This window comes from Pseudochaenichthys georgianus, chromosome 15 (assembly GCF_902827115.2).
Source record: "Pseudochaenichthys georgianus chromosome 15, fPseGeo1.2, whole genome shotgun sequence".
Lineage (NCBI taxonomy): Eukaryota > Metazoa > Chordata > Actinopteri > Perciformes > Channichthyidae > Pseudochaenichthys > Pseudochaenichthys georgianus.
In genome coordinates this window covers 2,299,252-2,312,593 of record NC_047517.1, presented here as the reverse complement: position 1 = coordinate 2,312,593, position 13,342 = coordinate 2,299,252, and the positions used below count along the sequence as shown (strand labels likewise).

The following is a 13,342-nucleotide window of genomic DNA, read 5'->3' as shown; positions in this document are numbered from 1 at the left end:
GGAGAACACCCAGGACCTGCAGCTCTGCATTGGCTTCACTTCTCAGTTTTAAAGAAAACACCAACACCAGAAAGAGCACTTTCTTTACATTATATTTATTACATAGTAAAAAGTACATTACCTTTCATTTATATATACACATTATATTCATGTAATTTCCTGTTCAAGCAAGACTCCTGATCAGAGTCCCTACAACAGATGAACACACAGCTGACACACTGTCTATAGGTTGTAGTGTTACAGGACTCACGCTACTGCAGGGGACTTCTTCTCTCACTAAATAAATATCATCATCATCATCATCATCATCATCATCATCATGAGAGCATGTCAGCCACCACATCCTGCTCTAGGTCACATATTTGGCATTTCAATGGAGAATAGTTCCCCTCCCGCTCAGGCTCCATGTCAGCGAACACAAGGCACAGCCAGCAGCTCCACACCTCACTGAAGGGAACCACAACTGAACACAAGGATTTCAAGAGCTACAATCATGTACTTTACAAACTATCTGAACACCGGGTGTAATCTCACGTTTAGGGAACTCAAAGCAGGGCCCTGTCAACAACTACATTTGTTTATGCTGCTCACATGTAGCAAGATTCAGGTCAGGTCAAAGACTCCCCGTCATGTTGGATGTCAGAAGTGGATAACAGCAACACGTCCACACGAGGGGGGGGGGGGGGCTGTGCAGACCATAGTGTTACTGTTCGGCCTGTTTCACTCTGTTATATAACTGCTAAAGTAACAGTACACACTTCTCAGGTGTAGATTATGTTCGCATTATGAGGTATGCCTACATGCATGTGTTACCATAGATACCAGCTGTTATTACAGTGGATGTAAGAATAGTTTAAGTTTGGAGTTAAAAACTGAACTGAAGAAATATTTATGTTGGTTATTTAAATGTGTTATATTGGCTCTTCTTTAGATATGTGTGTGCTCTGAAGTGTAAACATGTTGATGGCCCACTGAGAGGAATACAGATGATGAGATCAATACAGAAGATGTTGAAATGAAACCATTTGAGATAACCTGCTGAAACATGAAAACTGCGTGCATGGAGCTGGATGCTTTTTAATACAAACATTTCTCTACATACCATAGTAAGTATTCAGTTATGCTACCATTTAACAAAGAGGTGTTGAGAAGGTTCACACAAGTCACTAGCTGGATCTACCTCTCCGTACAGAGGACCAATCAACAGTCTCCATGTGGAATGTTGTAGATCTGTCAGAGAAGGCTGTCCCTCTTTGTTCAGAGGAAGAAGATTCACAAGGTGCCCAAATTCAAAGCTTGTTTTAGTCGTTCATGCAGAGGTAAACAGAAATCAACAGAACGGGAGAGCTGGCCTCTGAAACTAAAAGTGAGTGCTGTATAAATAATTCTGTGGAACAGCTAACTGAAGTCAAAGCCCGGGAGATCCAGTTTAATCAACACCATGCACTCCCTTTAACTTACTCCTCTGAAACATTAATACAAAGCCACCCTGGTTGGGGGGGGGGGGGGGGGTTCTCCTTCAAATGGAAATGTCTAAATGATTTCAAACAGTGAGAAAACACGGGAGTGACTGCCACACACACACACACACACACACACACACACACACACACACACACACACACACACACACACACACACACACACACACACACACACACACACACAACACACAACACACACACACACACACACACACACACACACACACACACACACACACACACACACCACACACACACACACACACACACACACACACACACGAGGTGTTGTTAAAGATCGAGTGTTCAGTATGAAACAGGAAGTGTGAGTATGGAGAGACATTGTTAGCTCTGGGGCTTAATACAGTTTGCAGATTTCTAAAATATGACTGTGTTGTGGAAATACATCGTGAACATGTGTATTTTACTGTATCATTTTTATATAAATGTAATGCGATTAGTTTGGAAATGCTGGAATCAGACAATTGAAAATCTAGATTCTCCCCCAAACACCTCCAGTATTCCCTGTATGTCTCCCTTTGAGCCGGCATGCTCCTCCATGGCCCTGACGAGAGAGAGAGAGAATCCTACACACAGTGATGGGTTTAGAACAAAGGCAGTTATCTAGGGGAGTTCTCTTTTGAATTAAATGTGTCTCGTCTGTCAGTTCGGACATATCGCCTCCTGTAAATAAACCTGGGGGGGGGCTCTTGAAGCTGTTGAGTGTTGGATCCTGTTGTTAGAGAGGGGGGGGGTCTGAAGATGGGCTTCAGTTCTTACTTGACTTCATCAGGTCTGGGCGGGGGGAGCAGGGGGACGGGGGACGATGCCTCGATGAGGGCGGGGTTCAGGATGATTGGCAGGGACATGGGCAGGACTCCCACCTGCAGAGGGGAGGCGAGGGGCTGCAGGATGAAGGGGGGCTGGCTCCGGGGGGAGGAAGCCAGGGGGGGGGAGGTTGTTAACGGCACCGGCATGGGGGAGGTGGAGGCTGGGGTGGGAGAGGAGCAGTCCGACCCTGAAACAGAGAAGAGGGGGGGGGGTCACACAGCTGAGCTTCACAAAGACACACAGGTGACATCACATGGACTCTACTGATGGAATATGTAGATCCAAGTGAGAGAAAGCAGTTCAAGTATTCCTCTTCTATTCCTTTTTCTTAAGTTATTCATCATATTTCTTTGACTTATAGAGGTCATATTCTTTTCCAGTGTTTGTTTTCTTCTGTGTTTCCATTCTTGCCAATATGCTGAGCTCGTTCTCCTGAAACAGACAGTGGGCGCAGGATGGTAACACTGCTGTGCTGGTACTGCGCACCAAGGAACACCAAGGAACTACTGATGCCAAAGAGAACACATCTGAAATACATGTATACAGCTCAATGCACCACTTCACCTGCAGGACCTGCGCACCACTTCACCTGCAGGACCTGCACACCACTTCACCTGCAGGACCTGCGCACCACTTCACCTGCAGGACCTGCGCATCATCTCACCTGCAGGACCTGCGCACCACTTCACCTGCAGGACCTGCACACCACTTCACCTGCAGGACCTGCGCACCATCTCACCTGCAGGACCTGGACTAACGTCATCCATTTTTTATGTACAAATATATGAGAAAAATAAAGAACATTAACTTAACCGTTTAATGTTTATGATACGACTAGTGCATTAAGGGCGTATGCTCTACTGGTGCTGGTTGGAGGCACATCGTCTGGGTACAAAGCACGGCGCAAGAAGCACAGAGGGTTCTCTTTGTGTTCTTGATGAATGAAAGGTGTGTTCAACCTCTTCAGAGCCTCTTCAGAGCCTCATGGTCTTTGACAGCCTGGTGCATTGCTAGTTGTATTGCTGATTCAGTGAATAGAAGGAGAGAGTGGTTTTGGGCTGCATTTCTGTCGGCCATCTTACCATGTGAACGGTGCACACTTCAGAGAGCAGGGATACTGGCTGACAGGGACGTGTTGGTCACTACAGACAGTCCCACAGAGTGGAGCTTAAGATCTTACCGTTGGCACTGGCTGCTGGGGGTTCAAGGGGAGACTCTGGCCTGCTGGGGGTCCTGGTCTCTGCAGGGGACACAGGCAATGGGGAGGGCGGCTGAGAAACCCGGGGGGAGGAAGGCTGACCTGCTGAGGGTGTGGGCTGCACAGACTCTGCTGGAGGACTGAGTCCTGGGTCTGGAACCACTGAACAGAAACACCAGAGTCAAGCTGCTACCACAACAACTCCCATGTTTGAATACTCCAGATGTGCGTGTTTCTCTGCAGTCTGAAGGGAGCGACGTGTTGTACCTGCTATGACGGTTTGTTTGAAGAGCTCCTCCCTCAGGAGAGGCAGGAAGCAGTCAATGCGCTCCCAGGTGATCTCCCACAGGTCAGAGTATCCGGTCCGGGAGTCAGCGCTGTGGAAGATCCCCGCTGTGTCCATCACCAGCAGCATGTTCTTCAGAGACTCAGGGATGGCCTCCAACTACACACACACACACACACACACACACACACACACACACACACACACACACACACACACACACACACACACACACACACACACACACACACACACACACACACCCACACACACACACACACACACACACACACACACACACACACACACACACACACACACACACACACACACACACACACACACACACACACACACACACACACACACACACACACACACCTTTAATAATCATGTAAGTCTCGCCGGTGTCGGGACAGCTTGTGTTTTTGTCATAAATAAGCACGTTTATTTTAATTGATAATTCGCCTAGGCCGACTTATATTAGGATCAGGGCTCGAGCTTAAGGACGTCCCGTCGTCCCGTCGTCGAAAGAAATAGTGTCGGGGAGGATAACAAATAATTTTGGGACGAGTTAAAATAAAAATACCCTGCTAACTCTACTACAAACGGCGATGAAAATGAAACCAACCGCAGGTTTGTGTAGCACACAGTTATTAAACCTCCTTGTCAACATAAACACACACGCACAAAACATTTAGAAACCCACGAAATACACACACATGTAGCTACAGCTGTGCCGGCGAATTCGCGGGTCTAGCTCATATATACAGTCTATGGTCTAGCTATGCTCTGAGTGAGTGTATTTCGCGGGTTGAGTGATGTACAATGGCATCCCGTGGAGGAATTCTGAAATGTTTTACCGTTAATCACAAAAACGCACAGCAGAACCAGACCCTGGAGCGCCGGCCTCTTTACTTACTTACTCCTCTTCATCCCCTATGGGTGATAAGGCTGAGAAGATAACCCTCCATCGTATTTAGTCCTTAGCAATATGCTGCCTCTCCCCAGGGAGGGATGGGTACCGAGCCCCGGTGTTAAACGGGCCCCGGGCCGGAATTATTAAAGACAGTGGTAACGTTAAGCCCCGACGTTATCAGACTTTTTCTCAGTACTGGAGACATTTAAAAATATATGTCATATGTATTATTGCTACATACACATTATATCGCAGTTTTAGTTTCACCAACTCCGTTTCTAATATGCAATATTAAGACTAAAACATGCGTCTATGATGTATTTTCGAGCTTTCCAATCCAGACGAGATCTCTCTGTCCCGTCTGGGCGAGGGGGGGCGGGCCGTTCGTAAAGGTCTCCTGACTGTGTTACAGACCGTCATCCTGGTTAGCGGGTACTCTGGGTTCTGTCTTCAGGACAGTGTTGGATTGTTTTGATAATTGGATGGGACTTGATTGGATTCAATATTAGAGTCACTTTCTCGTTTGTGTGTTTGTTTAAATATATTTGGCCTTTGTTTATGTGATTGAATGATTTACTCAAATAAAAAGGTTGATGAATTATCATCGAATGATTTGTATGATGTTTTATTTATCTTAAAGGTCACTTTGAATGATTTTAACTCATGATAATGTAGAAAAACTAACATTTTAATTTCGGGACGGCTTAGATTGTATTTCGGGACGGTTCCGGGAGGATGGGGGAAAGGTTAGTGGAGAGCCCTGATTAGGATGTCGCTTTCCTCTCCAAATGAAATATCCACTTGATAAAGTCGGCTTCGTGCCGTGGCTGCTGCTATGGTTCAGTTGTAGCTCCCTAAAGGTCGTATGCATTGGGTGACCCTGATCTGCTGTTGTCGTCGCGTGTCTCTGTTCCGGTGATATTCTGAAAGAACTTTAATAACGTTGCACTAACACGGATCGCACTGAGGTGTGGAAAGGCATCAGATCATGTGTTTGATAATCACACTGCAACACTGTTAGCATTAGAAGTGTCCTCACTAGTAAGTCACTGGATCCTGCGTGCATGTATTTGTCCATGAAGTCCAGGATGGTGAGCCAGAGGGCGGCGAAGGTGGGCAGAGAGAGCAGAGGAGAGAGGTGCTGCAGGAACACCTGGACAGAGAGGAGCACAGGTGAGCAGCTGCTGCAGTAACCACGGTAACAGGGTTCAGAGGAGACACAGCCCACACCAAAACACAACAGGGAGGTCAAAGTAAATGTTTTTGTGTTGGACGATAAAGGTTTGTTTCTTCCTTCAATGGCAGGACTGAAGCTGTGATGGATTTCACTTAGTACACTATTGTAATCAGATCCATGGGACACACTGCAGCACGGAGACACGTGGGACACACTGCAGCACGGAGACACGTGGGACACACTGCAGCACGGAGACACGTGGGACACACTGCAGCACGGAGACACGTGGGACACACTGCAGCACGGAGACACGTGGGACACACTGCAGCACGGAGACACGTGGGACACACTGCAGCCCGGAGACACGTGGGACACACTGCAGCACGGAGACACGTGGGACACACTGCAGCCCGGAGACACGTGGGACACACTGCAGCACGGAGACACGTGGGACACAATGCAGCCCGGAGACACATGGGACACACTGCAGCCCGGAGACACATGGGACACACTGCAGCCCGGAGACACATGGGACACACTGCAGCCCGGAGACACATGGGACACACTGCAGCCCGGAGACACATGGGACACACTGCAGCCCGGAGACACATGGGACACACTGGAGCCCGGAGACACATGGGACACACTGGAGCCCGGAGACACATGGGACACACTGCAGCCCGGAGACACATGGGACACACTGCAGCACGGAGACACATGGGACACACTGCAGCACGGAGACACATGGGACACACTGCAGCACAGAGACACATGGGACACACTGCAGCACGGAGACACATGGGACACACTGCAGCACGGAGACACATGGGACACACTGCAGCACGGAGACACATGGGACACACTGCAGCACGGAGACACATGGGACACACTGCAGCACGGAGACACATGGGACACACTGCAGCACGGAGACACATGGGACACACTGCAGCACAGAGACACGTGGGACACACTGCAGCACAGAGACACACTGTAGCCCGGAGACACGTGGGACACACTGTAGCCCGGAGACACGTGGGACACACTGTAGCCCGGAGACACATGGGACACACTGCAGCACGGAGACACATGGGACACACTGTAGCCCGGAGACACGTGGGACACACTGTAGCCCGGAGACACATGGGACACACTGCAGCACGGAGACACGTGGGACACACTGTAGCCCGGAGACACATGGGACACACTGTAGCCCGGAGACACGTGGGACACACTGTAGCACGGAGACACATGGGACACACTGCAGCACGGAGACACATGGGACACACTGTAGCCCGGAGACACGTGGGACACACTGTAGCCCGGAGACACATGGGACACACTGCAGCACGGAGACACGTGGGACACACTGTAGCCCGGAGACACATGGGACACACTGTAGCCCGGAGACACGTGGGACACACTGTAGCCCGGAGACACATGGGACACACTGCAGCACGGAGACACGTGGGACACACTGTAGCCCGGAGACACGTGGGACACACTGTAGCCCGGAGACACATGGGACACACTGCAGCACGGAGACACGTGGGACACACTGTAGCCCGGAGACACATGGGACACACTGTAGCCCGGAGACACGTGGGACACACTGTAGCACGGAGACACATGGGACACACTGCAGCACGGAGACACATGGGACACACTGTAGCCCGGAGACACGTGGGACACACTGTAGCCCGGAGACACATGGGACACACTGCAGCACGGAGACACGTGGGACACACTGTAGCCCGGAGACACATGGGACACACTGTAGCCCGGAGACACGTGGGACACACTGTAGCCCGGAGACACATGGGACACACTGCAGCACGGAGACACGTCAAGAGTGCTGTGTTATCAGATCAGTGCACAGTCGCAGTGTTACTTTCATAGTGTCAAACTGCCTATTGGAACTGCTTCAATGTGTTTGACCTCTGAACGTATTGATTCAGCAGACTGGGCTGAACAGCGATGGTTCTGTGTGTGTGGCCCATGTTCTGCACTGTAATGCAGTTAAGATCCATGTTGAGTTCACATGAAAGCACAGGTTGCTGTGGTGCATCTGCACTTGCTGTTTGTGAACACGATAGCTGGTGCCAACAGCTGGGGACTGATGACGGTGCATACTGCTATCCAATGATCTTCCTCTTGCTTATTCTCTTCCTTTAAATCTATATTCTCCTCCTCTAAAGGAAGTGCTGTTGGGTTAGGCTAACCCTACAGCACTATCAACTAAGCATCTCTGTACAAAACACTCCTCGTGGAAAACAGGCCTTTGCTCATGTGAACACATGTGTTGGTTGTTGCAGTGTGTGTTGCATTGTGTTGCAGTGTGTGTTGCAGTGTGTGTTGCAGTGTGTGTTGCATTGTGTTGCAGTGTGTGTTGCATTGTGTTGCAGGGTGTGTTGCATTGTGTTGCAGTGTGTGTTGCATTGTGTTGCAGTGTGTGTTGCAGGGTGTGTTGCAGTGTGTGTTGCAGTGTGTGTTGCAGTGTGTGTTGCAGTGTGTGTTGCAGTGTGTGTTGCAGGGTGTGTTGCAGGGTGTGTTGCATTGTGTTGCAGTGTGTGTTGCAGTGTGTGTTTTGCAGTGTGTGTTGCAGTGTGTGTTGTAGTGTGTGTTGCAGTGTGTGTTGTAGTGTGTGTTGCAGTGTGTGTTGCAGTGTGTGTTGCAGTGTGTTGCAGTGTGTGTTGCATTGTGTTGCAGGGTGTGTTGCATTGTGTTGCAGTGTGTGTTGCAGTGTGTGTTGCAGTGTGTGTTGCAGGGTGTGTTGCAGGGTGTGTTGCATTGTGTTGCAGTGTGTGTTGCAGTGTGTGTTGCAGTGTGTGTTGCAGTGTGTGTTGTAGTGTGTGTTGCAGTGTGTGTTGCAGTGTGTGTTGTAGTGTGTGTTGCAGTGTGTGTTGCAGTGTGTGTTGCAGTGTGTGTTGCAGTGTGTGTTGCAGGGTGTGTTGCAGTGTGTGTTGCAGGGTGTGTTGCAGGGTGTGTTGCAGTGTGTGTTGCAGTGTGTGTTGCAGGGTGTGTTGCAGTGTGTGTTGCAGGGTGTGTTGCAGGGTGTGTTGCAGTGTGTGTTGCAGGGTGTGTTGCAGGGTGTGTTGCAGTGTGTGTTTGCATTGTGTTGCAGTGTGTGTTGCAGGGTGTGTTGCAGGGTGTGTTGCAGGGTGTGTTGCAGTGTGTGTTGCAGTGTGTGTTGCAGGGTGTGTTGCAGGGTGTGTTGCAGGGTGTGTTGCAGGGTGTGTTGTAGTGTGTGTTGCATTGTGTTGCAGTGTGTGTTGCAGGGTGTGTTGCATTGTGTTGCAGTGTGTGTTGCAGGGTGTGTTGCAGTGTGTGTTGCAGTGTGTGTTGCATTGTGTTGCAGTGTGTGTTGCAGTGTGTGTTGCAGTGTGTGTTGCAGGGTGTGTTGCAGGGTGTGTTGCAGTGTGTGTTGCATTGTGTTGCAGGGTGTGTTGCATTGTGTTTCAGTGTGTGTTTCAGTGTGTGTTTCAGTGTGTGTTTCAGTGTGTGTTTCAGTGTGTGTTGCAGTGTGTGTTTCAGTGTGTGTTGCAGTGTGTGTTGCAGTGTGTGTTGCAGTGTGTGTTGCAGTGTGTGTTGCAGGGTGTGTTGCAGGGTGTGTTGCAGGGTGTGTTGCAGTGTGTGTTGCAGTGTGTGTTGCAGTGTGTGTTGCAGGGTGTGTTGCAGTGTGTGTTGCAGTGTGTGTTGCATTGTGTTGCAGGGTGTGTTGCATTGTGTTGCAGTGTGTGTTGCAGTGTGTGTTGCAGTGTGTGTTGCAGGGTGTGTTGCAGTGTGTGTTGCAGGGTGTGTTGCATTGTGTTGCAGGGTGTGTTGCAGTGTGTGTTGCAGTGTGTGTTGCAGGGTGTGTTGCAGTTTGTGTTGCAGTGTGTGTTGCAGGGTGTGTTGCAGTGTGTGTTGCAGTGTGTGTTGCAGTGTGTGTTGCAGGGTGTGTTGCAGGGTGTGTTGCAGTGTGTGTTGCATTGTGTTGCAGGGTGTGTTGCATTGTGTTGCAGTGTGTGTTTCAGTGTGTGTTTCAGTGTGTGTTTCAGTGTGTATTTCAGTGTGTATTTCAGTGTGTGTTGCAGGGTGTGTTGCAGTGTGTGTTGCAGTGTGTGTTGCAGTGTGTGTTGCAGTGTGTGTTGCAGTGTGTGTTGCAGGGTGTGTTGCAGGGTGTGTTGCAGTGTGTGTTGCAGTGTGTGTTGCAGTGTGTGTTGCAGGGTGTGTTGCAGTGTGTGTTGCAGTGTGTGTTGCATTGTGTTGCAGGGTGTGTTGCATTGTGTTGCAGTGTGTGTTGCAGTGTGTGTTGCAGTGTGTGTTGCAGGGTGTGTTGCAGTGTGTGTTGCAGGGTGTGTTGCAGTGTGTGTTGCAGGGTGTGTTGCAGTGTGTGTTGCAGTGTGTGTTGCATTGTGTTGCAGTGTGTTTTGCAGTGTGTGTTGCAGTGTGTGTTGCAGTGTGTGTTGCAGTGTGTGTTGCATTGTGTGTTGCATTGTGTTGCAGTGTGTGTTGCAGTGTGTGTTGCAGTGTGTGTTGCATTGTGTTGCAGGGTGTGTTGCAGTGTGTGTTGCAGGGTGTGTTGCAGTGTGTGTTGCAGTGTGTGTTGCAGTGTGTGTTGCAGTGTGTGTTGCAGGGTGTGTTGCAGGGTGTGTTGTAGTGTGTGTTGCAGTGTGTGTTGCAGTGTGTGTTGCAGGGTGTGTTGTAGTGTGTGTTGCAGTGTGTGTTGCAGTGTGTGTTGCAGTGTGTGTTGCAGTGTGTGTTGCAGTGTGTGTTGCAGGGTGTGTTGCAGGGTGTGTTGCAGATTGTGTTGCAGTGTGTGTTGCAGTGTGTTGCAGTGTGTGTTGCAGTGTGTGTTGCAGGGTGTGTTGCAGGGTATGTTGCAGTGTGTGTTGCAGTGTGTGTTGCAGTGTGTGTTGCAGTGTGTGTTGCAGTGTGTGTTGCAGGGTGTGTTGCAGGGTGTGTTGCAGTGTGTGTTGCAGTGTGTGTTACAGTGTGTGTTGCAGGGTGTGTTGCATTGTGTTGCAGGGTGTGTTGCAGTGTGTGTTGCAGTGTGTGTTGCAGGGTGTGTTGCAGTTTGTGTTGCAGGGTGTGTTGCAGGGTGTGTTGCATTGTGTTGCAGGGTGTGTTGTAGTGTGTGTTGCAGTGTGTGTTGCAGGGTGTGTTGCAGTGTGTGTTGCAGGGTGTGTTGCAGTGTGTGTTGCAGTGTGTGTTGCAGTGTGTGTTGTAGTGTGTGTTGCAGTGTGTGTTGCAGTGTGTGTTGCAGTGTGTGTTGCAGGGTGTGTTGCAGTGTGTGTTGCAGGGTGTGTTGCAGTGTGTGTTGCAGGGTGTGTTGCAGTGTGTGTTGCAGTGTGTGTTGCAGTGTGTGTTGTAGTGTGTGTTGCAGTGTGTGTTGCAGTGTGTGTTGCAGTGTGTGTTGCAGGGTGTGTTGCAGTGTGTGTTGCAGGGTGTGTTGCAGTGTGTGTTGCAGTGTGTGTTGCAGTGTGTGTTGCAGTGTGTGTTGTAGTGTGTGTTGCAGGGTGTGTTGCAGTGTGTGTTGTAGTGTGTGCTATGCACCTTTGACAGGAGGGTGCATGCTCTCATCCTGGTCTCCTCCATCCCCCCAACATCTGCTGGGCTGATGTTGTCGAGCAGCTTAGTCAGCAGGGGGAAAAGCACCTGCAAAAACACACACACACACACACACACACACACACACACACACACACACACACACACACACACACACACACACACACACACACACACACACACACACACACACACACACACACACACACACACACACACACACACACACACACACACACACACACACACACACACACACACACACACACACACACACACACACACACACACACACACACACACACACACACACACACTGTGAGCACAGCCCAATGATGTGGTGTATAATATGTTTTGCGCATGTACTCCACTGACTCTCTGTGTGATGTGAGAGCAGATGCACCCCCCCTCCTCTCACCTTATTGAAGCAGGACTCCCACTCTGTGGCGTCCAGAGTCTGCAGGTCATGCACCAGCAGCGCCCTCTGCAGGTAGGTGAGGGCCTGCATACGCACCTGACGCCTGGCATCACAGCACAGCCACGCGATGCCTGCAGCATGAACACAGGACAATAAGACAGGAGGCAGGGCAGCCCCAAACTGACCTGAGCACTGCTCAACATGGGACACAGAGTGAAGCGGGTAACGATGCTGAAACTAAACTGCACAGTCAGCATGTGTCTCCTCCAAACCAGAGGCATGGATATTCACACTCCTAACATGTTGCACATATGTATAGATGCTGGAGGAAGTTACAGGCACCATCAATCAAACATTACCATTGTAATATATACGTGAGGACACATGTTTGAGTTTCATAAAGGTAATCATGCGCTTAAAGGTGGGGTATGTCGTTTATTTCAGAAACACTTGTTATATTCCATGGAATGCTCTTAACATCCCGATAACAATGAATATATGAAATGCTTTGACAATAAATACATTTAAACATTTAATCTGTGGAAGCCGTAGCCCTGTAAAAAGCATGGCCTGCCTGTCAGCCTTCCATCTGTGCACAAACTTCAGGGTTCTTACACCTTTTCCAAAGTCAAATTCAAGTACTTTTCAAGCATTTTCAAGGTGCATTTTCAAGCTTTTCAAGCATCTAACAGCTGTTGTAAATGACATATTTATATACACATACTTATACTCCAATGATTATTTCCCTACCTCACATTAAATCAGATGTTCTTTATGCTATAAACAACCAAATGTGTGTTTCATAATAGCATTCTACACGAGGATGACAAATTAAAGAAAAGAAAACTAAGTTTAATATTTCAAAATGAGTGATCTGTACGTAGACATCCCATATAACCTGGCTGAGCCAATATAAAACAATCAGCCAAATAACTTTTCAATACATTATTGATTACTATTTTTGAGTTACTTTTAGGTTGGCAGTAAACTTTAGTCAGAGGTACATGGTGTACTTTTACTCCACTACATGTATTTAATACCTTTAGTTACTTCACAGATGTGGATGAATGATGTGAAATATAATCAAGTGTTGAATCAGACTTTAGTTCCACCTGGAGTGAATCCACTAGCTACCCTGCAGTCTACAAAGTACTTCAGACTAGCTGCTCCTTCACCAGCTACCCTGCAGTCTACAAAGTACTTCAGACTAGCTGCTCCTTCACCAGCTACCCTGCAGTCTACAAAGTACTTCAGACTAGCTGCACCTTCACCAGCTACCCTGCAGTCTACAAAGTACTTCAGACTAGCTGCACCTTCACCAGCTTTGAGAACACTTTCATGATCAATCATTATAAAACATATTATATATATTATTCTGAAATGGACCAATCTGCACAACGACTACTTTTACTGTCTTTAGATGATAACACTTTTGTACTTTTACTTGAGGAACATTTTGAATGCAGGACTTTTACTGTA

The 13,342-nt window shown here is 48.7% G+C and overlaps 1 protein-coding gene across 2 annotated transcripts in view; it reads right to left on the bottom strand.

The window, feature by feature from the left end:
* Positions 1 to 1,737: 1,737 nt before the first annotated feature.
* Positions 1,738 to 13,342, bottom strand: part of gbf1 (golgi brefeldin A resistant guanine nucleotide exchange factor 1) — a 146,459-nt gene continuing 134,854 nt past the window's right edge. For both annotated transcript variants that reach the window (XM_034100521.2, XM_034100523.2), the window contains exons 35-40: positions 11,864 to 11,994; positions 11,431 to 11,532; positions 5,758 to 5,871; positions 3,781 to 3,958; positions 3,496 to 3,675; positions 1,738 to 2,502 (exon numbers count right to left, since the gene is read on the bottom strand). In XM_034100521.2, the coding sequence (XP_033956412.1) occupies positions 2,261 to 2,502; positions 3,496 to 3,675; positions 3,781 to 3,958; positions 5,758 to 5,871; positions 11,431 to 11,532; positions 11,864 to 11,994 (947 nt within the window). In that variant the 3' untranslated portion in view covers positions 1,738 to 2,260. The remainder of the gene's footprint in view (positions 2,503 to 3,495; positions 3,676 to 3,780; positions 3,959 to 5,757; positions 5,872 to 11,430; positions 11,533 to 11,863; positions 11,995 to 13,342) is intronic.